The 22,460-nt window shown below is 55.7% G+C and overlaps 8 protein-coding genes across 8 annotated transcripts; 2 read left to right on the top strand and 6 right to left on the bottom strand.

The window, feature by feature from the left end:
- Positions 1–2,128: 2,128 nt before the first annotated feature.
- On the bottom strand, positions 2,129–3,293 carry B0I36DRAFT_367056 (beta-lactamase-like protein; the record flags this gene model as incomplete). The annotated part of the gene is made up of 2 exons (XM_046159401.1): positions 2,129–3,000; positions 3,083–3,293. The coding sequence occupies 2 exons, from the start codon at positions 3,291–3,293 to the stop codon at positions 2,129–2,131; spliced, it is 1,083 nt and encodes a 360-aa protein (XP_046008720.1).
- A 2,809-nt stretch (positions 3,294–6,102) lies between these two features.
- B0I36DRAFT_434646 (uncharacterized protein) lies at positions 6,103–7,018 on the bottom strand. The gene is made up of 2 exons (XM_046162721.1): positions 6,264–7,018; positions 6,103–6,161 (listed from the first exon to the last, which is right to left on the bottom strand). The coding sequence occupies exon 1, from the start codon at positions 6,959–6,961 to the stop codon at positions 6,302–6,304; it is 660 nt and encodes a 219-aa protein (XP_046008719.1). The 5' UTR covers positions 6,962–7,018; the 3' UTR covers positions 6,103–6,161; positions 6,264–6,301.
- A 1,764-nt stretch (positions 7,019–8,782) lies between these two features.
- B0I36DRAFT_332612 (FAD dependent oxidoreductase) lies at positions 8,783–10,633 on the top strand. Its single transcript, XM_046155140.1, has 4 exons — positions 8,783–9,155; positions 9,224–9,513; positions 9,620–10,250; positions 10,323–10,633. Exons 1-4 carry the CDS (start codon positions 8,885–8,887, stop codon positions 10,586–10,588), a joined length of 1,458 nt encoding a protein of 485 aa, XP_046008718.1. The 5' UTR covers positions 8,783–8,884; the 3' UTR covers positions 10,589–10,633.
- A 34-nt stretch (positions 10,634–10,667) lies between these two features.
- Positions 10,668–11,549, bottom strand: B0I36DRAFT_251064 (HAD-like domain-containing protein; the record flags this gene model as incomplete). Its single annotated transcript, XM_046150587.1, has 3 exons — positions 10,668–10,803; positions 10,886–11,447; positions 11,510–11,549. 3 exons carry the CDS (start codon positions 11,547–11,549, stop codon positions 10,668–10,670), a joined length of 738 nt encoding a protein of 245 aa, XP_046008717.1.
- Positions 11,550–12,157: 608 nt separating this feature from the next.
- Positions 12,158–14,178, bottom strand: B0I36DRAFT_166353 (uncharacterized protein). The gene is made up of 4 exons (XM_046148733.1): positions 13,651–14,178; positions 13,283–13,596; positions 13,085–13,215; positions 12,158–12,994 (listed from the first exon to the last, which is right to left on the bottom strand). Exons 1-4 carry the CDS (start codon positions 13,988–13,990, stop codon positions 12,244–12,246), a joined length of 1,536 nt encoding a protein of 511 aa, XP_046008716.1. The 5' UTR covers positions 13,991–14,178; the 3' UTR covers positions 12,158–12,243.
- Positions 14,179–14,474: 296 nt separating this feature from the next.
- Positions 14,475–15,792, top strand: B0I36DRAFT_387511 (uncharacterized protein; the record flags this gene model as incomplete). Its single annotated transcript, XM_046161183.1, has 4 exons — positions 14,475–14,589; positions 14,649–14,748; positions 14,821–14,988; positions 15,069–15,792. Exons 1-4 carry the CDS (start codon positions 14,568–14,570, stop codon positions 15,790–15,792), a joined length of 1,014 nt encoding a protein of 337 aa, XP_046008715.1. The 5' UTR covers positions 14,475–14,567.
- Positions 15,793–16,016: 224 nt separating this feature from the next.
- B0I36DRAFT_332605 (putative amino acid permease family protein) lies at positions 16,017–18,095 on the bottom strand. The gene has a single exon (XM_046155139.1). It carries the CDS (start codon positions 17,825–17,827, stop codon positions 16,157–16,159), a length of 1,671 nt encoding a protein of 556 aa, XP_046008714.1. The 5' UTR covers positions 17,828–18,095; the 3' UTR covers positions 16,017–16,156.
- Positions 18,096–18,882: 787 nt separating this feature from the next.
- On the bottom strand, positions 18,883–20,438 carry B0I36DRAFT_332604 (glycosyl hydrolase family 61-domain-containing protein). Its single transcript, XM_046155138.1, has one exon. It carries the CDS (start codon positions 20,177–20,179, stop codon positions 19,157–19,159), a length of 1,023 nt encoding a protein of 340 aa, XP_046008713.1. The 5' UTR covers positions 20,180–20,438; the 3' UTR covers positions 18,883–19,156.
- Positions 20,439–22,460: the final 2,022 nt, after the last annotated feature.

The following is a 22,460-nucleotide window of genomic DNA, read 5'->3' as shown; positions in this document are numbered from 1 at the left end:
GCCTTGTTGTCGGGTCAAGTCCTCGCAGATCGCCTCGACGAAACCAGCCTTACAGCAGCAATCACAGGCAGCACATGGCTGGGTGCAACCCGTGCCATGTTATTCTCCAAAGCAAAAACTGATCATTGTCGACCCATCGGCAACCTGTGCGCGCTGCCGCTCTTCGGCGCGGCACGGCACAGGCTGGTCAATATCTGCCTGACATACATCCGTAGAATCAGCAGCGAAGGGCCGCCAGCCCCTTCAGTGGGGCGAGCATGCTGGGCATCGTACGCGACCCCTCGCTTACACAAGTGTTATTAAGAGCGCCTCCTCCACGTGGGCCTCGCCGTTGACTGGGGCCGGCACCACCAGTCTAGCAGGTCTAGCTCCACACCAGATGCCACTAGATTTTTTTCTTGCCTGCAGTCGAGCGTGTGCAAAGAATCCCTCCATCCCACCCTAGATCCAGCCAGCCTCCATATCTCACCATCCACCCGCGTGCGACTGAGCACTCAATCGTGCCATACCACCGGTCTGGTTACACCGTCCCCACGTGGCTGCAGATCTGCGAGACTCAATCTCGTGGGTGGAGTCTGGTTCTGCTGCGTCACCTTCCCAGTCAGAGCCCACAAGGCGAGCGTGTTGCATGGCCAGAGCGCCTGCTTTTGGTGGTGCACTTTTGCATTGGCTCCGGTGAGGAGAGAAGGTGCCACCTTTTTGGAGCATTTTTGGGGCACTTTTGGAGCAGTACTCTCTAGACTGCGTTGGATCATCCATCCATCCTGTGCCACTCGGACCTGCAGGTGCTCTAGTCCCCTTGCTGGCCACCAAGCTAGTCGCTGCTTTGACTCGTGTAGGCGGCATCCAAATAGTCCATCGCTGCTGCCCGTGCGCGAAGCCTGCGGTGGGCCACGCGACTCAGAACCAGCGCTGTGGTGTCCTGGCCCGCCGATCTAATCGGCATCGGCAGCATTCTGGAAAAGCTTGGTGGCCGCACAGACTGCTTCGTGTTGCCACAAGTTCAGACGGTGGGGCATCTCTCACGTGGTATCTATGTGTGGGTGTGTGGGTGTGTGCGACTGTCGATCTTCCTGACCATTGATCCCGTCTGAATCCAGCGCCGTATTCGCGAGCATATAGGCATGGCAAAGTATTTTATTGTTGGTGTGATCATGACCGCTTTCTGTTGCTGTGCAGGAGTATGAATCCATCACGACCCTGGAACCGAGAATTGGCAAGTGATGGCGCTTATCAAAATAGTGAGGTTGTTGATCCCCGACTCTCGAGGCGTGCTAACATCTAACATTGTTTTTGTCACCGTGCAACCGAATTTGTGGTAATAAATAGCCTTAAAGGAGGCATGGTCAAAATTCATAGTGTGAGAGGTAGATATGATGCTGATGTGTTAACCCTGAGATCGTAATACTGCCAAGAGGCCCATTCCCTCTCTGTAACTTTTTCTTTTTTTTCTTCCAAAATCTGACAAATGGACATTTAGCTGCAACAAAAGCGTAGCGACCATCTTATTCATCGTCTGAATAAGCCCCAGCATCTTTGTAGCATTATTCCCTTTCACACTTTTCTTTTTTAGTAATCTTCTTCCATTGGAAATCCCGACCTTTTGCTTTCTTGCTCTGCTCAGTTTCACTCCGATTTGATGCGAATCCTTTCCGCTCTCTTGGCTGTGTTTTCTCCTCAACATTCCGATGTCTGTAAGTATCAGCGTCTCGAGAAGGCCTTCTCACACAGATACTTATACAGAGAGCACCATGCACTTGGTCCACTTGAGTGTCATGGTACTTGGGGGCTTTCAAATAGCCCTGAGGTCAATTGTCTGTGCTAAGATGTCGTTGATAATACAATGTTTACCGCTGCCCGGGCCGTAAATCTCCTTGGCAAGCAATAGATTAATGTTGAGATGATGGGCGTCCTACAAACGCGGAACGTGGATTCTCATGTCCGCTTTCTCGTTCATTCACAAGGCTCTCCCATGGCGGCGACGAGAAAATAAAGGTGACTTGTTTGTCACTTTCCAACACAGCCAACGCACGCTTGAGAATGAACATTGACGAGCATCCATGACATTTGCTACTCCGAGATTGGGGTCGTTCTTAGGCTGCTGCTACTTGCTTACCGCCGTCTGCAATCACTGGCTCAGAATGAAGCCTCCCCTCGCGGCCTGAGCCCGTATGCACAGCGACTCCATCATCAACCAGCGGTAGTATGTGTCCACACCGACATTCCACGGGTTATCCAGGTTGCATTTGTGACCCTGTTTATCGCACGTCCTGAGTGCGACCTCCTCAATGTTATACATGCTGCGATCACGAGAGTGATGGCTGCTGAGGAGTACCGAGGCTTTGTTTTTGCGCGCAATGTTCGCGAAGCGCTCGAGCGAGACAGCTTGCACGCCCAGACTCCAGGCGGTCCTGGAAGCGCCGCTGCCCCCATACATACCCGCGAGCAGCCTGTCTCCCGTCAATAGGTCTGTCACGGGCAGCAGATAGGACATAGTACCGTTAGTGTGGCCAGGGGTAAGGTAAATAGTCGTCGTCACGTTACCCAGCTTGACCTCGGTAGCATCCTTGGTCACGGTAATGGCCTTGGCATCGCGCACTGGCGGCGCTGGGTTAGCGGTAGGCGAGAGTGCCTCCAAGGCCTTCCAACAATCAGCGCTGGCCACGACGGCGGCGCCAAAGTTTTGCTGCAGGTATCGGGCGCCCCCATAGTGGTCAAAGTGTTCGTGGCTGACCAGCACGTACTTGATATCGTGACCAGTGAAGCCAAACTTAGCAAGCCCGGGCAAGACGATGCTCTCGATCTCCGCAGACGAAGCGAGCGTATCATAAATTACGAGGCCATCGCCCGTATCGTAGGCCGAGGAGGACCAGGCGGCCTGGCCCACAAAGTAGAAGTTCTTGAATACCTCGGTAGCTGGGGCCAGTGCGCTCTGGAAAGCCGCATCGTCAAGCTTAACGTATCTGGGTTGGTAGATGCAGTCGCGGGCAAAGTAGGCGTCTGCATGGTGTCGATCCCAGATTAGCCACTCCGTCATATAAGTGATTGAGAAGTCTGCTTGACACCAGGCTATAATACTTACACAAGTCGTCACCCGCCAGTTTTCGGGCAGCCACAACGTACTTTGTCACATTGGCCGTCTGTGCCTGGGGATACTCGACATACGGGAGATAGTCAGCGAGCAGGTTCGCCTGGCGGCCTTGACGAGCCGCAGGGCGTTCCGCAGCATCGTGCTCAGGACAGGCAGTGACGATGGTGGCAAGAGCCAGAGCGGTGGCGAGAGTGGTCTTCATCATGACGGACGAAAGTTTGCGGCTTTGAAGAGCCGGAGTGATACTCTGCCTAGAGACTGATAGCTAGTTGCCTAAGAAGTATCTGCTTCTGACCACCAAGAGCGTGTCCGACATATTTATACACACAACTGCGGCTCTAGCACTCCAAAAGACTGCCCTTGTTAATCGTCCATCCGGTCAACAAGCAGCAGCATGATGACCGAACCCCGGAAGTCTTTTAGCCGGGCCAAGCAGAATCATTCCGTATCTGTATACGCGGGGTCAGGTGCCTTCTGGGATACTGGCGCCTACATCTCGGACTTTGACCGAGACCCACAGGCGAGAGCAGCTAGTCCTCGTGCGCCAACAAGGACGATTGGACTGACAGGGCGGTTTACTTGACCATTCGGGTTAGGCTGCCTGGCTTGAAGGGGACAGAAAGTCGCCCGCCCCTGTCTTCCGCGCGGTGAAAAGTACTATCTAAGAGCAACCATGGTTCGTTCCCCGGTCTTCCCCGCAAGGCCAATTGCTTGTTTCTCCGCAAGTGTGGAGAGCGACCTAGGGCCCCGACTTGGCCGTGTGTGGAACAAAGCCTGACCTGGTCAGAGAAGCCAAAGCGGCAGATCGACCCGGCCCGGAGATATTCCACTTCAGAGCATAAAGGGGTTTGGTCTTGGCCTGATGGATGAGTCGGTCTCTCTAAGCCCTCAAGTTGGGAACAGTGTCCAACATGCGTGCAATTTCCGTTGTTCATTTTCGAAGGAGCCGTGGACGATCGGCAATGTTCGCTCCCCATATCAATGTCCAGCCACGCGCTGATCCATCATTACCTGGCTATCGAGTATTGAGAACTGCGGTATAGCGGAATTCATGAGACATGATCCGCGGCGACTCAGTGAAGCTAGGACTCAAGAGCAGTCCATCTGTCGGCCACTTTGTTTGGTGGCAAGCCAGCCTCGATACCTGTATCTAACTCCTTTTTGTGAGTAGCGTGGCCGGCGTTGCGGACCTAGCAGCCTGAGCCAGATCGGTCCGTCCATTTCTTGTCCGAGCTAGCAAGAAATGGAAGACACATGCAACTCATGAACACTTCAACCGGTTTGGGTTTGTGAAACAATTCCGAGGATGATCATCCGTGAATATTTACAATAATGCAGCCAAAAAGTGGACTACTTATATTGAGTCAGCCTCTGACAGGTCGTCCAAACTTCCCATATGATTGCATACACTATGAAACAGGGCAGCATCCAGGTCAGAAGGTCACTGGTCATAGACTACGAGATGAGTGATCAGTCGCTCCTCCCATCTCGAACCGTGACTATGTCTTGAGCGGCAGGAAAAGGATCAGGGAAACCAATTGTAGAGCCTTGCACGCAAGGACCGATGGACGGCATTATACATCTACGAGGTTGGCCTCCAACAGAGCATGGCAGACCAGCCCTCTGCTGTTCCCAAAGGGACAATGGTGTCAGTAGCTGAACCGTAGGCATTGACATGTAGACAGGTTTCATGATTCGTCATTCCTCCCATCACCTAGCTGGTCGATAGGTGGAAGAGGAGTACACATAATTTCCGGAGGCTCATGCGGCGTTGAATTGGCGCGGCACCACTCTTCAAAACATATGTGGAGCTATCCAGATTAGTTAGCCTCCTTACCTGCGGTTCCGTGTCGGCTGCCAAGCACTTACGTAGCTATTGTTCGCGAGCTCATCGACGATAGATGAACCCGAACGCGCGATGCTCATAACCTCGACGATAGATGTGCGGCAATCGTGGTTTAGGGCGCGGTTGTACCATACTTTTTGCTGCATAGCTCCAGTGGTGTACGGAGGAGCTGGTGATGGTGGATGGTTTCCCCCATTGTAGGTGCAAAGACGTCCTTGTACAATAAGACGCTTTACCTGATTGTGCTCAGGAAACACACCTGTTGGAGGCAAAGATCCGCGCTTGGCCTGACTAGGCCGAATTGATGCGCGCAAGCCCATACATTTGCAATCGATTATGCCTGAGCGAGCGCAGCCTTCCACCCCTAGCTTGCCTGTTTTATTAGCGGTAATCCTTAGGGATCAATCAACGCAGGCTGGTCGACAACAACAACAAGCTCCCATGTTCGTTTCTCTCAAACGAGTCAAGCCGAAACACCGTAGAAGTAGCCCAGGCCGAGCCTGCCGAGGAGAAGTCGGACCAAGCTGAAAACTACCTGGGACTGGGAACTTTTTGGTAGCTGCAGCGTTTACCAGGCACTGTTGGCTGCGTTGGGACGCGGCCCATCTGACATGCAACAATCATGCAAGTGCGAATTGGCGTCATCACCAAGCCAGCCGCTGCGCAGGCCAAGTATGCAGAATCCCTGTCGCTGCGAGAGGCGCCTGCGCAAACCCTGCTGGTGAGAATGCAAAGCACGCAGTGACTCCCGAAGACCTGAGATACCAACTTCTAGGGGATCAATGGAACGATCAGCAAGTCGCTGGTGATGGCGACTGGGCTTGCAATTCTCGGCTGCGGTTACGAATGTGATCGAAAGCAGCAAGAATGTGAGGGAAAACGAGAAGATGCAGTTCACCCAAGGGGTCTATAACTTACTACTGATAACGAATACGAAACTATTTGGATGACATTGTGCACTTGAATATGCTAATTACAGTATGCCTTGAATCGAGCGCAAGAAAGGTTCCACCTTTTGATCAGGGGTGATCATGCCACATCCTGGTTTCCGAAGACGGTCCGGCCTGGCTAGTCCCCACCCAAGGCAGCTTTTGCGCTAGACCCGAAATGGACTGATGGATACAAATTGTATCCATCAGTCCATTTCGGGTCTAGCGCAAACAATGGATGCCGTCTCCCTACTCCCGACAAGGGACCGCCGCTGATGCAAAGGAAGGCATGTCCCTACATGGGTGCCCGGATGTTGGAGTCAGTCTATGACCATCTCTGAAATAGTGACCGCGTGAGGCGGGCGCACTAGACGGAATGAAGAGGCGGTCTGCTTACCATTTGGTGGGCATCCCCTGCTATGGTCCTCCGCTGTGCTAAGTAAGGGGACTGGCATTGTCGTCATACTCCTGGTCTTCAACATGGGCCAGTAACTCGTCACCATAGAATCCCGAATAGGTCGGGTAGTCTGTGAAGACCGCGCCGAGCCCGGTTAGGTAGTAATCCTGCAAGCGAGAGGAGTTGGTACAAGTGTAGCAACAAGGGTCGAGGCAGGGAATCGACGTGCAAAAGTAGATGTGGGAAAGCTGTTGGAAGTCATCGTTGTGCTGGTTAGGACTGCCGTTGTGTCCATACCCTATGGTGGGGTGATAGCCATTGTTGTGTATTGGAGAGAGCTGTGAAATGGTGCTGGTGGGAGAGCGATCGTTGTCAAGCGAGTGAGGGTCTGCTCCGATGTCCTGGGCTTGAGAGTCGGCGTAGTCGGATATGCTGGAGGCTGCGGCTAGATTGCTGGCGGTCAGCTCCGCAGTGTCGGTGGATGACCGGCGGCTCGTGTTAGTTGTCTGGCTATGACCAGATGAGTCTAACACGCTTGGGGTCGACAAAAGACTGTGTTCAGGATGGGTGGTTGACATCGAAGTATTCAGGGGGTGGGCGTTGGCAGGTATCTGGGGCGAGCTGTGGCTTCCATTGCCAGCGGGATCGTAACCTGCCACGCTGAGGGAGAGATCAACGTTATGATTATTGTCTATCATCTCGTAATGACCTTATGCGGAGCCTTTGGGAAGTCTGATTAGGTTGGAGGTCACACGGCGCAAGGAGAATGTTGATGAGGAACGAAAAGGGAGAAAAAGCGGCATTGTGCATCGGCGATTCGGCCGTTCATATAGTTTGGGAAGCTTGAACGGCAGGACTGAGTGAGCAGCACATGGTCTCTTTGTGCCCAGAGAACATCCCGGACAGCTTGAAAGGCGTATGTCAAGTGCTGGTCCGTACACCTGCAGGCTTATTTCGTAGCGTCCACACCCCAGCACAAGTGGATCATTGTTTTACACACACCCAATCAGGCTGTGCGTTCGCCTGGGCCGTCAACAACGACTCTCCTGGTGGTAGCCTTACTTGCTTGACCTTGCAGAGGGAGAGCGTCAAAACATCATCGCAGCAGTCTGGGCAGCTCGAGTGAATAGGTTGTGTGTCCGTCTTTCATGCTCCGTCGCTCACGTCCGCTGCCTTCTGGCGAAATTCGACACGCAAAGCCAACGACAGTCCTGCTGGCTAGCCATGTTTACACCCCGTCCGAGACCTTCTCCAAACTTTGGTTTGACCATTGGGACTCCGGTGCGCCGATGGACCATTTGCCAGAGTCTGTCCCTCAACCTGTTGATGGCTGAGACTGCCTGAGTAGGGTTCATCTTCGCGAGGGAGGTGTGGGTGATTACTTATCCACCCAGGTCGAGTTGCAACAACTCGTAGCCAGGGCGGGGAGCTTGCTCTGACGCTAACCCTTTTCGCTCAGTTTTTTCCACTGAGTGGAAAAAACTGAGCGAAAAGGGTTAGGCGCCAAACTGCGGTCGAGATACCTCCATGGGTCCCGAGGAGCAGACTATTGACACTGCTCAAAGTTCTAGGTAGGCGAATGAGTCCCCGAGACCGCTACACGAAAAGATGGGTTACAAGGTAAAAGGTTTCCTGCAACCACTGCGCCCAGTGCTTGCCCTGCACAAAGGCATGGCATATTACATAACTTTCTGCATCAAGTGGCCAAAATCCAAAGCAAAGCAAAGCAAAGCCCCGGAATCTCATCTTCAACCTCGCGCAGGCGTCGAAACTGCCCTGTACTCGACTCCGAGCGTTTCTTCTTCATCCGCACCACTCTCAGGATCAAAGACGACGTCATGACGAAATTCCTCATATTAGCTAGATCTTCTCTCCTTTGCATCGTCGACTTCTACGGAATGGCAACCAAAGCAAAACCAGGCCCACAACGGAGTGTGATAGGTATCTCCTCATGAGGCTGTATATGGCGAAAAGCCATGTTCCAAAGATTTGCCATACAGCCGGACAGAGAAAGTGGACGAGGATGACACAAATACGCCACCCTCACTTGCAAAAGAAAAGAGGAGTCTCGTTCTCATGCAAATGCTAATGCTCGAAGACGGAAATTTGATTAGCTCTTCTCAATCCAAATTGAGTTCTCAATCCAGATTGAGAAACAGCACCCGGCCCATATTGCTAAGCACATTGCTTGGCCACTCCCGCTTCGCGCAGGAGCTGCCTTAGAGAGGATGCCGCTTGAGCTCCAACAAGCCGTGCAGCTGCCATCACGAGCACAAGCTACCCAAATCATCAAAGAGAAATACGAAGCCTCGTCGCTGCCCCAACACGCCAGGATTTCCATATGGTGATACAAACGCGGAATGTGGGGATCGTCAAGGCCAGACGTCCCCAATCAGGGGTCCACCAGAAGTCTAAACGGTTTCTCCACCTTGCTGGCCGCCGGTCTTCGGCGATATCGTTCCAGTGAGGGGAAAGCTCCCTTTTCTCCGCGCGCCAGACATGCTAGACAGGAAACTCCCGCCACAGCTCGAACATGAAGTGCAGTATGCACAGACAGTGAGTCGACCCGGGCACAGGCCACCAAGATATCACGAGAAGGACGACGCCTCACCACCGCTATTATGGCATCAACAGCCTCAACACCTGGCAGCCCCGATGCAGGGCCGAGTCCTGTGCCCAACTCGACGCAACCTTTCTGGCGCACGGAGCTACACGAGCTCGACAACCACCGCAGCACCAAGGACCTCCCGGCTGAGGCTGACATCGTCATCATTGGGGCGGGGTTTTCTGGCGCGGCGCTGGCACACTACATTCACGAGGACAATGCTTCGCCGCCGTCGGTCGTGATCCTAGAAGCTCGCGAGGCGTGCTCCGGGGCCACTGGACGGAATGGTCAGTAAGGATACTTGAACTCGTGTGTAAGTCGAAGAGCAAGACATTTCTGCTGACACACCATGGAGGCGGCCACGTCAAGCCCGACGTCTACTTCAACGTGCCCAAGTACATCCGCAAACACGGCGTCAAGGCGGCTGTCGAGGTTGCCAACTTTGAGGCGTCGCAGTTGCGGGCTGTCAAGGAGCTCGTCGAGCGGGAAAAGATTGACTGCGAGTTCACATTGACTCGGGCGTGCGACGTCATCCTCCATGAGGCCCAGGCAAAGGAGGCCGAAGAGGCTCATGAGCAGCTCGTCAAGTCTGGCGTTGCGGACCTGAGAGATGTCCAGTACACATCACGGAAGCATGCGGAGAGGGTGCGTCTTTATTCTTTCGAGGGCTTCTCCGGGGCTCTGCCTGCGCGTCGTCCTCTGCGGTGCCTATGACTGCCATGAACTAACTGATTGCGATTTCTAACCACAGGTCTCTGGCGTCAAGGGCGCCCTCTGCGCGTGGACCTACACAGCTGGCCACATCTGGCCATACAAGCTTGTGATGCATCTGCTGCAAGGCGTCGTCAGCAAGGGTGCCAACCTGCAAACCCACACACCCGTGGCCGCCGTCTCGGGAGAGCCTCTATCTGATGGGCGGTGGCTCGTCACTACGGCGGACCGAGGCGCCATCAAGGCCAAGAAGGTGCTCTTTGCGACGAACGGATATACTGCTGGGCTCGCACCACAGTTCAAGGACCGCATCGTGCCGGTGAGAGGCATATGCGGACGCATCATTGTTCCGTCGGGGTCCCCGTCCAGCCAAGAACCTGCACAAGACGGTACTGTGACTCAAAACACGAAACAGGCACCCTTCTTGCCCATGACTTACGGCTTGCGCTACGGACCGGGGCTCTATGACTACCTCATCCCGCGCAACGACGGCAGCATCATTGTCGGCGGCACCAAGCAGACGTGGTGGCACGAGAAGGAGCACTGGTACAATGTCGTCGACGACAGCACGCTCATCGAACCCGCGCTCAAGGAGTTTGAGGGGCTCATGCAGCGCAGGTACATCGGGTGGGAGGACACCGGGGCGTGTGTGGATCGGATCTGGACCGGCAGTACGTTTCATTCCCTCTCCTTTGTGTGTAATAGTGACCGACAAACTGATTCTTGCTGATCGCAACTCGCAGTCATGGGCTACACCTCCGACTCCATGCCATATGTCGGCCACATGCCTGGCAAGCCGGGCCAGATGGTTCTCGCCGGTTTCAACGGCCACGGCATGCCCCTGATCCTGCTCTCGGCCAAGGGGCTTACAAAGATGCTGATGGAAGGCACGACTTTCGAGGAGACAGGCATACCATCCCCATTCAAGGCCACCCAGGAGCGGCTGGATAACACGGGTAATGCAATCTTGGAAGCCGTACCCGCTAGCAAGCCAAGCGCGGTTTTGTAGGGAGTATCTTGTAGCTGAGCCTTTGGCGACATATATATAGAATCATTCTGTGTTTTGTGAAAACGAGACGCACATCGTGTCACTGATGCCCCTTGGCCGAGTATGCAATGATGCCGTCCGCTATACTAGGCAAATCGTCGGCAATGACCTCAATGTCCCCAAATATATCCGAGCACGTCTCCTTTTCCCACACGGAGACCCAGGCGCTCTTGAATCTATTACACTCTGTCAGCTCCTGAGTCCATATCGACAGTTGTGAACACGCGGCTTCAAACTCCGAAGATCAGTCACACTCACCCACACGGCCTCGCAGCTGTGGTGTCCCACATATGCGCAGCTGCGAACCAAGCCTCCCTCTCTTCCTGGGGGAACTTGTCCAGGATGAACTGATATGCCGCGGGCGACGGCTTTCCAACACCAATGCTATCACACGAGACAAAGTTGTCCTCTGGAAAGTCCACGCCCGCAGCCTTCAGGTACCCGCCGACCCTCTTGACATCTCCCGCCGTCAGACACCACACCTGAAATCCGCCCACGCGAAGCTTGTCGAAACACTCTGCGACACCTGGACGAGCTTTCAAGTTCCGATATGCATCAAGGATGAACTCTCTGTCCTCGTCCTTCGCGAACTGCCGCGGATTCTCGATGCCGGCTTGATGCAAGGTGCGATAGAATAAGGATCTGAAGACATCGAAGAAGGGGATGTACTTGCCCGCGAGGCTGAGGTAGGTGTACTCGCGCTCGCCAGCTTCCATCCAGCAGTAGCAGAAGAGCCGGCTGCCGATGCCCAGGGCGCGGAAACGCGGACCCAAGCGGGCCTCGGTGGCGATGTAGAAATTCTCGTAACTAATGAGAGTGCCTTTTGGGACGAGATAATGAGCTGCTTGTTTGTAGAAGGCGGAATGGACTAGGTGTCTTTACCGACGACGTCAAAGACGACATGCTTGTTTGACGATGCCATGGTGAGCACCGGTGAGTTGTCAATGTTGAAAGTTGTGGTAACGATGATAGATGAATGCTCTCAGAGTGGGATGCTGGTTCTGATCAAATCAGACCAGGTAGTTACATTGGGAACGCACACTTACGCCTCACGGCGCCATCAGCAAGCTTGGTCGCAAAACGCAGCGCAGTGAGGGCGTCATCAGGGGATGCTGGAGAAGTGCGGGGATCCTTGCCGCCGTGATCGGAGATAGCCGGTGGTCCAGAAGTCTCCTCTCTGCAAGGATCTGCAGTGATCACCAGCAACAGCCTGTTTGACCCTGATGTGATTGTCAAAGGGGGCACGGATAATACTGTGTTGCAGTCTGGGGCACGTATCGTGCAATTGACAGACACAAGTCGATCGAGCCCAGCCAATCATGGCTCGCGTTGTGGTCACTTGCCTCTCTCCATGTACGTTTCGGGTCTGGCGTTCAAGTCGTCTTCCAGAGAAGGAGAAAAGGACATGTAGAAAACAGACGTGAAGTGTTTCCAGACTTGTCATTCATTCTCGTCTAGTTCAGCGATCAAAAGATTGAGCCAGGTTATTTCGCTGCTGCATTGACACGGCAGTCAACGCATGCACCGAAACCTGTAGCAGACCCAATACCTTTAGAATCCCAAGAGGGACAGATCTGGCGGAGACTTTGTTCAGACTGGTGACAGACTAACCGTTCTCACGGCACACCGTTTGTGTCGACGGCAAGCCGCGACGTGAAAATGTATGGCTTATCAAAGCATGAATCCCACGTATTCTTTCCTGAACTCCAGAACCGCTCAAGCACACCCTTCGCCACCAGCGGCGAGAATGTGCCCACATCACGGCTCAAGCCGACCAGCTGTGCAGAGACAAAGGCACGAACGTCCGTAACCGCGGCGTTTGTGTCGCTGGAACGGTGACAGTTGCCTGCGGCGACACCAAGGACGATAAGGGGCCAGAGCGTGAACTGCCTGATGGCTGGGATTTGGACAGCCTCGGCCAGATCGACTGATAGTTGCTCCACGAACGTGTCGAGAGTGTTGAATGGCACTAGTTGCGACTTAGAGAGAACCCCGACCAGATCCTGGAGCGAGAGGATACAGTACAGGCATGTAGCCCCCTTGAAGAATCGGCCGACGAGCTGCCACAGAGGGGGTTTTTTGGCCGCAGGCTTCGAAAATACCCAGGCGGCTACATCAAAGCCGATTATGTGCGATAAGACTGCACCAGCGTCGTGGTACAGTGTTTGTGCAGGACTGCTCGGGCTCAGACACGTCATCTGATGGCGGATGTGGTTGATGCGAACGATGTTGGCAAACAACGACGGGGGACACATGTGAAAGGGTGAAGTAGCGGTGCAGCCTATTATATAGTCTATGGCGTCCATGTGGACGTCTGCCAGTGTCAAGTCCGATGCTGGGCTGGTCGTATTGCCAATGACCCCGATGCTAGAGGGTAACAACCTCAGTTCTGCGCTCTCGTAAAGGAGCAAGAATTTGGCGGTGGATCTTGTGCGAGTTGCAGAAGGGAGTACTCACGACAGTACACTGACGAGGAATGGCTCAAGGCCCGGGGCACGACTAATCTCGGCTATGCCTCCGCGCAGTGCCATGAGCTTTTCGAGACCCTGCAAGTGCCAACGCCAGGTGACTGGTAATCCTTGTTGTGCCTGGGAGACAGCGACCCGTTAGCTTGACCCATGGCTCACCCCCATCGGCTGGAAAAGGTCAACTCACATCCAAGAGTAGGTGACTCATGACACCGATGAGAAGTATGTCGTGTGTGGCCTTTTGGTCGTGATCAAGAGCGCTGTTCAGAGCGCGGATAGCCATGCCGCGATATGTATAGAAGCGCTCGATGAGAGCCGCAGGCTTTGAAGCGTCTGCCAGCTGGGCCATGTAGTGGCCAAGCGCCATACAGACCACGCCGAGTTGCAAGTACTGCGGTCGTGTCTGGGCACGGTCTAACATCGCGTCCGAGATTGGGTAGACGTGGGGGTTTGAGATGAGCTCAGTAAGAGGCAACAGTCCTGTGTAGATACGCGTGTTGACTGTGCCATAATGTCAGCTGGGGAGAAAAGGCGACCAAAGGTGATTTCGCGTACAGTATTGTGCGGCCTCGAACATGATCGACTCTATCGGGAGAACGTGCAGGGGCAGGGCCCCAGGACTCTGTCGGGCCCCGGTCGGTTGAGCGTCCCTACGCGCGGAGGCCGTCGGTGCCGGGGCTGTTTCTTGACGCTGCCGCTTCCAGGGGCGCGCCGCAACTGTTCCGGGAGCGAGCCACTTGTACCGCGAGGGCTTGACGCCACTGTAGCCTGGACAGGCCATGCCGGCGGTAGCACATCTTCTACACCCAGGACGTGCCGAGTCGCAGACGAGAGAACGGTGGCGGCACTCCCAGCAGTGGCGCTTGCGAGGCCCCTTGGTGGACGGCTCGCTCATCCCGTGGGCGACTCTGAGCAATGACGTGCTCCTCTCTTGCACTGTGAGGCGGCGGGTACAGGTGCGGGCGATCGTTTGCGATGTATGATCCGATGACCTGACCAGCTAGCGTTTCCATAGAGGGGCCACGGTCGGTCGGCTGGATATTGTGTCGAGTGCTTTGTTGTTGCCTGGCCGTGCCGTAAGCATGATTTTGCAGTTGTGTCAAAGCAAGCAACCCCTGCGGCGATGATCCCACAGCCACGGCAAGCATCTCCGCTAGCGGCTTGGCGCTTTTATTGTCCTAATCTGGCTAGGCCGGGCAGGGATCACGGGCAACGTCCTCGCTTCATACCATTACAACAATTTAATGGCAGGCCAAGGTCAGTCAGTCGAGGTGTATGCTCTTGAGCTGCAGACTATATAAGACCACCGCCTGCTTCTCATATCCTGCTGTGACGGTCTATTCATGTCTTGTGTTTATCAATAAAAGCACCACCGAAAACCCTCCTTACCCCCATACCCTTTCTTCAAACACTCTCCTTCACCACGTCTCCCTAATATTTAATTCCTCGTCTTCCCTCAGCCTTCATTAACCATGTCTGATTGGGGTCAGCCTGGTAAGCCTGCCTTCTCAACCGCACGGGATCTATCTGAAATTATCGCTGATCTGTTGCAGTCCTGTACAGCTTGTACATCTATCAGCCCAACAACATCGCACCCATCATCTTTGCCGTGCTCTATGGAATATCAGCCGTCCTCCACATTTGGCAATGCATGTGAGACTAGCCCACCCAGATTTCGTGTGAATCGTTCGTCCCACATGCTCCGCTTCTGACAATATGCACTAGTCGATACAAAGCCTTCAAGCTCGCCGGCCTCCTGCCCACCTGCGCCGTCCTCTTCACGCTCGGATACGCCCTCCGTGAATACGGAGCCTACAACTACCTATACCGGAGAACCGACAAGACGGCTCTGATTGTGTATATCACGAGCCAAATCTCCATCTACGTTTGCCCGTGAGTGCACTTCGCGCGCTGCATGCACTGCCTTGTCCCGGCTTTTGAACTAACACTGTCATGCCGACGGACACACACAGTCCTCTCCTAGAGCTCGCCAACTATCACATCCTCGCCCGAATGTTTTCCTATGTCCCCTTCTTCGCGCCCATACCTGCTTCCTTGGTCCTCCGCACATTCGGCGGGCTCATGGCCATTGTTGAGGCCCTCAACGCCCTGGGCGTCGCACTGGCCTCCAACCCAACCTCCTCGCCCACAACACAGGCTGTCGGCTCGCACGTCTCCATCGCCGCGATATCCATCCAGCTGGCCGTCATCGTCAGCTTCTTCTTGGTGGCGGGCCTCTTCCAGTACCGGCTCGGCCGGGCGAGGCTGCGAGTGCGTACAGTGCAGACACTCCTGTACGCGCTGTACGCCAGCATGGCGCTCATCCTCGCGCGCTGCATCTACCGCCTCGTCGAGCACCTGGGCCCATCGCACAAGAACATTGCCGACATGGACGCGCTGTGGGCACTGAGCCCGCTGTTCCGGTACGAGATATTCTTCCTCGTGTTCGAGGCGATCCTGATGCTGCTCAATTCTCTCCTCTGGAACGCGTGGCATCCCGCGCGCTACCTGCCGAGGGAGACTCATGTGTATCTCGCGCAGGACGGGACCGAGGTTGAGGGTGAGAAGGAGGTGGATGGGAGAAACTTGGGCCAGAAGGTGGCGCATGTGCTCTCCTTCGGGCTTCTGTTCAGACATAACGTGAGGAACTACGCGGCTCTGGAGTTGACTGCACGAGAAGGTGGTGCTAGTCAGTGAGAGTGCCAGGTATGCAGCGATGGCATTGCTGTGGATCTAGGGATCCCGGCTATATCCGGGACGTGGTAGAGTTTGTACTTCGGAGAGACGTCAAGGTTGGCCGGGCAGTAAAATTTCAGAGTATGCCATAATTCAGACATAGAGACAGCCGGAGCTTACCCAACGACCCAAAGTGTTCAACACACGCATAGCATAGGATGCAATCGGCGGTCCATTTCACAATAGCCCTTGCCGAGTGCTAGGTTTAAAATTCTTGTGTATTTTTGCTTCAAGCAATGCCTATATCACTGCAGCGATATGACTCATCGCTTTGCGTGCTTCAAGAGAGCCCCGTCCTGTCTCTGGCTTGTGAACGTCCAGACATTTAGCTGTCCTCCTTTGCTACAATGCCCTCGCCGTGCACGTACGCGGGCCCTTGCACACGAGAATCTACCACGAGACTGCGATCCCCTGCGCCTGCAACCCGCAAGTACTCGCGCCGCCCCCTGACCAGCCAGAACGCCCCAGCCACGACGAGCATGATGCCAAACACGGCAATGGCGTAGTTCATGTCCTCGGGCGCCGGGTCCGGGTCGCCCGGGAAGAAGAAGAAGACCGTCGTGACGGCGCAGTACACGAGCGAGACGTAGTTGGCGACGGGCCCGAATGTCTTTCCAAGGCTGAAGGTCCCGCCTGGAGGTAACTTATCCCTCCCGGCGATCACGAGCGCGACGATCGGCAGCGCGTACGAAATGGTCAGGGCGATGGTGCTAACGCTCAGGATGGCTTCGAGGACGGTGCTCGCGAAGGTGTAGAGCACGCCGATGAGCCCGATGAGCACGCCCTGCAGACACAGCGCGCGGACGGGGACTTTCCACACGGGGTCGACGTGGGCGAAATACCGACTGAAAGGGAGGCCACCATCCCTGGCGAAGCCCCAGGTCATACGAGACGCGGTGGTCATGATGCTGACTCCCTGGCCCAGACCATTGAAGATGAAGAGGGCGAGCAGGACAGAACCACCTTGCAGGCCAACGGACTTGACTACGAGGTCCATGAACGGCAGGCCAGTGGAAGGGTCCAGAACATCGTCCAGACTCTGGATGACGAAAAGACAAGCGACCATGAAGATCCATCCGCTGATTGCTCCGAGCGTTACTGACAGCCAAAGGACCCTTGGGATAGTCTTACGAGGCGCGGGAATCTCCTCGGCGAGATGGATGGCCGCATCGAATGCCGTCAGACCGTACGCAGCCTGCACGAGGCCCGTGAACCAGGTGACCCCGTCGCTCCAGGCCGTCTGGTTGATCCAGGTGGTGAAGACGAAGCTGGCGGGCTGGAAGGCGAGGTCGCCGCTGGCATTGACCCCTACCGAGATGACCATGGCGAGGATGAAGACGAAGAACAAGCCGACGAAGCAGATGCCGACAAAGTTGTTGAACATGGGCAGGACCGGGTCGCGCCGGCAGAGGACGAGGTTGAGGAAGGTCAGGAACGCAGTGATGGCCAGGTAGATGACGAATTGGAGCCAACCCTCGCCCGCGCCCTCCCACTCGTTGTCGAACAGGACCTTCATCCCGAGCAGGAACTCGGTCATAAAGGCAATCTGCGACGCCGCGAGCGTCCACCAGCCAAAGGTGTTGACCCAGGCGCACACGTACGACAGCAGCCGCGCGCCTTTGCGCCCCTGTAGCAGGGCCGAGATCCAGTACGCCTGGCCGAGGGCGGTGGGCATGCTGCTGCACATCTCGCCCAGGGACAGCGCGATGCACAGGTTGCACGCGAGCACGAGGACCAGGCCCCAGAGGATCGTGATGGGCCCGCCGTTCTCGAGGCCCGAGGACAGGCCCTGCGCAAATGTCGACCAGGTGCCCAGCACGCAGAACGCCAGGGACAGCATGCTGATGACGCTGAACTTGCGCGAGAGGGCCTCGTCGTGGCCCATGGCCGCCAGGTCTCGCGCATCCTTGACCGACTGGCCCGTCGAGATGGACAGCCGGCTCGTCGCAGCGGCCGGGACCGGCTGGTCTTTTGTTGTTGCTGTCGAGGGTTCCATGGCGGTGGTGGCGGCGGTCGCAGTCGCAGTCGAGGCCTCTGTCAGTGGCACGCGACAGTTCTAGTGCTGACGTCTGGTGACAGCCCCCGAGGATGAGTCGGCAGGCGACTCAAGGCAGAACCATTCGGCGGGTGGAGAGCGGGTTAAGTGATGTCAAGAAGAAAACAAAGAGAGACACGCGACGGTCTGCAATGATGTCCTGCCAGGATGGAAGCTCAGGCCCAGGCCCAGCCAGCCCCAGGCGCGCCATGCAAATTCGTGCGCCAAGGGACGTGGGTGCACCGTGGAAAAGGTCCGATAAGCAAATTCTCGGTGCTGCCCACGACCCATAAAATGCAACGCCGCCGAAAGTGGCGTGGCCGTCCCGGCACTTGTGGCCGATGACGTAGGTTGGTGCCACAAAAGACTGGACAACTCGTCGAATAGTCAATGATTACAAGATTAGTTCCAGTAGCATTTCAGGCCGACTGTGTTCTTTGCAATCTCTCAGCCACCTCCTGCCGCAGCGATTCGAAGGTCATCGGACGAGCCGAGGCCTGGCATGCACGACGCAGGTGGAGCAATGGCACTTTGACAAGTGAGCAGGGATGTGTGATTGGATGCAGATTGCCATCTGTCTCCCAACCTTCGCTCTTTGTTGACCAAGCTGACTCGCGTGCTGCTCCGGCTGACGCCAGAACAACTTCTCGCTGACGCCAGAATAACCTCCCGCTGTTCTTAGATTGTTGTTGAACTTACAAGATGTGACAGTCGACTGAGCCTTGACCCACCCTAGTCCACTTCACAGATGGCGTGTGGATCGTTACAGACCATTGGCATATCTGCCGCCAGGAACAAAGTTATCAGGAAGATCAAGTGTATTCGGCACGAGGGAATGGCGCGTGCATCTGCGGCGAGATATTGCTTGGCACAAAGCATACGTGTTCGTGATTTATTTGTGCATGTCATGCACTTTAAGGACAGACTTTATTCCAATTCACGCCAGATTTCTAAGCTGTTCACACGCCTCACAAAACGTCACAGGTTTTACTCGAAGGCAACGGAATTGTTCAAGGTTATTGAAAGTCGGTCCGCAAAAGACGGAGTCTTTATTCTGCAATTGTTGGTGATCTACATAGTGATCAAAGTCTGTGGCTCAAGCCTTTCTCATCCATAAAAGTGCATCCGCCTTGCGCAAAGTGTGCCAAGGTTAGATCCAGCAAAGAAGTGAAGTATGTGTTTGAACAAAAGTTTTTGGCCCCCTCGCAGACCCAGGTCTCAGAAGGGGAATATGGTACATGCGGCGAGTTTGCCACCCTGTCAACGGATGGGACCGTAGTCCAGGCGAGCTTAGTTGAGCTGGGCCTTCTTGGCCTTCTTAGCCTTGCGGGAACGCTTGCTCTTGCGGCGAGGAGCGTTGGGGCAGTTGGGGACGGGAGCCGGAGCCGGGGCCGGAGCAGGCGCGCCCGTGCCAGGGACCTGAGCACTGGGAGGAGGAGCAGGCGTACTGGTCGGGGCAGTGTTGCCGGGCTCCTGGGTGGCAGTCTGCAGAGTAGTCGGGGCGGCCGTAGTAGCAGGGGCGCTGACGGTGGGAGCAGCAGTCGGGGCGGGAGCAGTGTCGTTGCCGCTGCCCTCACCACCCTGGACACCGGCGTACATGGGACCGCCGGGCATGGGGTACGGCTTGTAGCCGTTCCACAGGCTGAAGTTGAAGGACGGGTCGGTCTGCTTGTAGCCGCCGGGGAGCTTAATTCCAGAGCCCAGGGAGCCGCCATCGGTGCCGCCAACGACCTTGATTTGGGCACACGAGGGGTAGAACTCGCTTTGGCCGTCGTGGGCGCCGTGCAGACCGATGTGCTCGATGCGGAGAAGGTACTCGCCGTTGGGTAGATCCTTGGGAAGGTCGAAGCTGACCCGATCCTTGTCCCACGTGCACCAAGCGTCCTTGGTAAAGTCCTTGCTGGTGTCGCAGACGCCCGTCTCCCAGATCTTGACCCATTCGCCGTCGCCGCGGTACGTGCTCGCCGTCGAGGGCGCTTTGGACAGATAGGCCAGCGCTGGCCCCGGGTGCTGCATGGTCGCGCCGACGGCCAGCTTGAAGCCCACGTTGTCGCCAGGGGCAACTTCCTTGGTCTTGGTGGACGCGGCGGAGCTGAAGGCGCCCTGGTTGCAGCGGATGTCATCGAGGTCCGGGGTCGAGTTGTCGCGGACATTCTTCCACTTGATGGGGTTGTAGGCGGTAGGGCGGGTCGTCTTGCGGACAAACTCGTTGTCGCCCGTCTCGACGCCGTTGACGATGAGACGGTTCCAGAAGTAGTGGCCGTAGGCAGAAGGCACGAGGGCGGCAACAATGGCAGCGGTAGAGTACTTCATGTTGGCGGTTGATGTCGTTGACGTTGTTGTTGGTTTGAAGTGATGTTGTTCTCCTCAAGGAAAGTGAGCGTGAAAAGTCGAGATACCGTGGTGCGAGGGCGGTTGTTCAAAATTGCGTCTGCGTTGATGGCGACGTAGTCAGGAAAAAAGAATGTCGAGAACCTCCTGGGTATGTTGACTGTTGGATAGCGAGAAGAGAATGGACCAGCTGCAAGCAGTGAGTGAGTGAGTGTGGGTGAAAGGAATGAGAAAGGCTTGGTGACCTGAGGAGGGAAAGGAACAGGAAGCATCGACAGAGGATGGCATCGTCAAGTCTTTATACCGAACCGTCTCCCTCAGGGGCATGGGATGTACCATTGCCACTGGATGACACTCCACCCCGGCCCATCAACGCCGTTGACACGAGACCAACGAGACTTGCCAAGACGTGTGTGACGATTCCTGGCGCTGCATCGTGGTCGAGTGGGGTCTGCATGCTGTGGCGCTTGTCTGTTTCTGCTTGGCCTGGGATGTGGAAGGCAGTCTGTGCCGGATAGACACCTCTTCTGCCAGACTGACATACGAGCTTCCTCTTGGCACATGTCTACTTGACACGCCGCTACACCCGTTTTGACCTGCGGAAGCGGCAAGGGCCAGCGTCTAGAAACCGAATTCAGCACAGACGAGCGAATCAGGGACAGGGTGCAAGATGAAAGGTCGACAACCCTAGCTGCGACGTATTGTGGGGACAGCAACCAACGTGGGCCAGGATGATGGCAGGGCGAAGCCCCTGAGGCTCTCCGCCGTAGGCACCGCCGACTGCTGCAGGTACCAGACGCTGGACCCGTCAATGCCAGGGGACTCTCCACCAGAGCTGCGCGAAGCGGACTAGCCCAGAGTTTCACGATGCTCTCGTAGCGCGAAGAAGCTCGTGCGGAAGAACATTCGGAGGAAACAAGGTTATCTTAGCAGCTTGGCCCTGCACCGCATGATGAACGGGAGTCTGTGGTGGGCATGCAAGACCGAAACTTTGTTTTCAGCTGAACAGCCACGGAAAGGAGAGATCGTCCTTGACTCGATCGCATCTCCCTGGCCAGTGCGCTGTATGGGAAACATAAAACACTACCAGTCGGATTTGCAAGGGTTGTCTCTGCCTGTTCACATTCGGGCTGGGTTTGTGTCTTCGCTCTGCGTTATCCACGCGTGAAACCTCCGACGTGCGGTCGTGCCAGGCCTGCTCAGTCTCATCGCGGCATTTAATCCGTCACCGTCTCGGCCGTCTGCCCGACGCGGAACAGCAGTCCGGCCAATATGATCAACGTGCCCATGCTCTTATGCGACCCAAGAGGTCGGATGATAAGAGCAAAGTCGATCCACATGGCGACACGACCGCCCCATGATCCCCATCTTCATGCGACATGACGAGTTTCCAGCGTCGGTGACGGCCCCACGACCCCTGTCGCCAGGTCCAGGGGACGTGACAAGGGAACAAGGGGCGTGAGCAATCAATTCCAGACTTGTGCGGTGATTGCCTACCAGCATCGGCCGAGAGTGCCAGCACGCCTTGCCAGCTTGCAGCTCTGCCGTCGGCTGATGTTTTATGGCCACAGCCCCAATGTACAGGACAGCGATTGACGGCGGACAAGGGTTCGTTCAGGCACGCTGCACGTTGAGCGGAGCCCCGGCAGCACAGACGCTGATGATCAATGTGATAGGGAACGGTTTCATGGGTTGCGATTGGTCGTGCTCTTCTGGGGGTTCGCCTGCGGTTGTAGATATATGAGCTTGGCGTACGTCCTGTTGCCCGAGGTAAAGTTCTGCATGTTTCCATGCTTGTCATCGAGCTGGCTCGGGTTGATTCAGGCGGTCGTTGCCCATACCGTGACTGACTCAAGCAGGAGACACATCATCTTAGCTTGACTCTTTCGGCAGACTCAGGGTTCATCCTCACTACGGCCATCACGGTCGCCGTTCAAGTGTGAGCAGTCCCTTTTCGCGCTGTTCACCATTTTCACTCCCTTCTTTGTATCATGAAGGGACATGCCGCCTCGGCCAAGTTAAAGCTGTCGGTTCAGCCAGAATTCCGCACACTCTATTAGCCTGAACCGTGACTCGGGAAGATGGGCATGGACCGGATGTCATGGCGTCTTTCCATTTGTGCAGTGATTGTGTCAAGGCTGCTTGTTCCTTGGTCGCCTTAGTAAGGGTCTGTGCATGTGGACGGGCTATGGGAAGTCACCAACGAGATTCCCTCATCCTCGTATGGCGTCGCTGTTCGAGAAGCATGTTTCCAGTCCATCTG

This window comes from Microdochium trichocladiopsis, assembly GCF_020744255.1.
Source record: "Microdochium trichocladiopsis strain MPI-CAGE-CH-0230 chromosome Unknown B0I36scaffold_9, whole genome shotgun sequence".
In the NCBI taxonomy this organism is placed as follows: domain Eukaryota; kingdom Fungi; phylum Ascomycota; class Sordariomycetes; order Xylariales; family Microdochiaceae; genus Microdochium; species Microdochium trichocladiopsis.
The sequence above is the reverse complement of the archived record's forward strand: the minus strand, read 5'-3'. Positions and strand labels throughout refer to the sequence as shown.

Coding starts and splice junctions, on each gene's coding strand:
- B0I36DRAFT_434646 (XM_046162721.1), bottom strand. CDS start 6,961: ATGATAGACAATAATCATAACGTTGATCTCTCCCTCAGCGTGGCAGGT.
- B0I36DRAFT_332612 (XM_046155140.1), top strand. CDS start 8,885: ATGGCATCAACAGCCTCAACACCTGGCAGCCCCGATGCAGGGCCGAGT. Junction 9,156..9,223: donor CGGGGCCACTGGACGGAATG/GTCAGTAAGGAT, acceptor CACACCATGGAG/GCGGCCACGTCAAGCCCGAC. Junction 10,251..10,322: donor GGATCGGATCTGGACCGGCA/GTACGTTTCATT, acceptor CGCAACTCGCAG/TCATGGGCTACACCTCCGAC.
- B0I36DRAFT_166353 (XM_046148733.1), bottom strand. CDS start 13,990: ATGAGCGAGCCGTCCACCAAGGGGCCTCGCAAGCGCCACTGCTGGGAG. Junction 13,216..13,282: donor TGAGTCACCTACTCTTGGAT/GTGAGTTGACCT, acceptor GCTGTCTCCCAG/GCACAACAAGGATTACCAGT. Junction 12,995..13,084: donor TTCCTCGTCAGTGTACTGTC/GTGAGTACTCCC, acceptor GTTACCCTCTAG/CATCGGGGTCATTGGCAATA.
- B0I36DRAFT_332605 (XM_046155139.1), bottom strand. CDS start 17,827: ATGGAACCCTCGACAGCAACAACAAAAGACCAGCCGGTCCCGGCCGCT.
- B0I36DRAFT_332604 (XM_046155138.1), bottom strand. CDS start 20,179: ATGAAGTACTCTACCGCTGCCATTGTTGCCGCCCTCGTGCCTTCTGCC.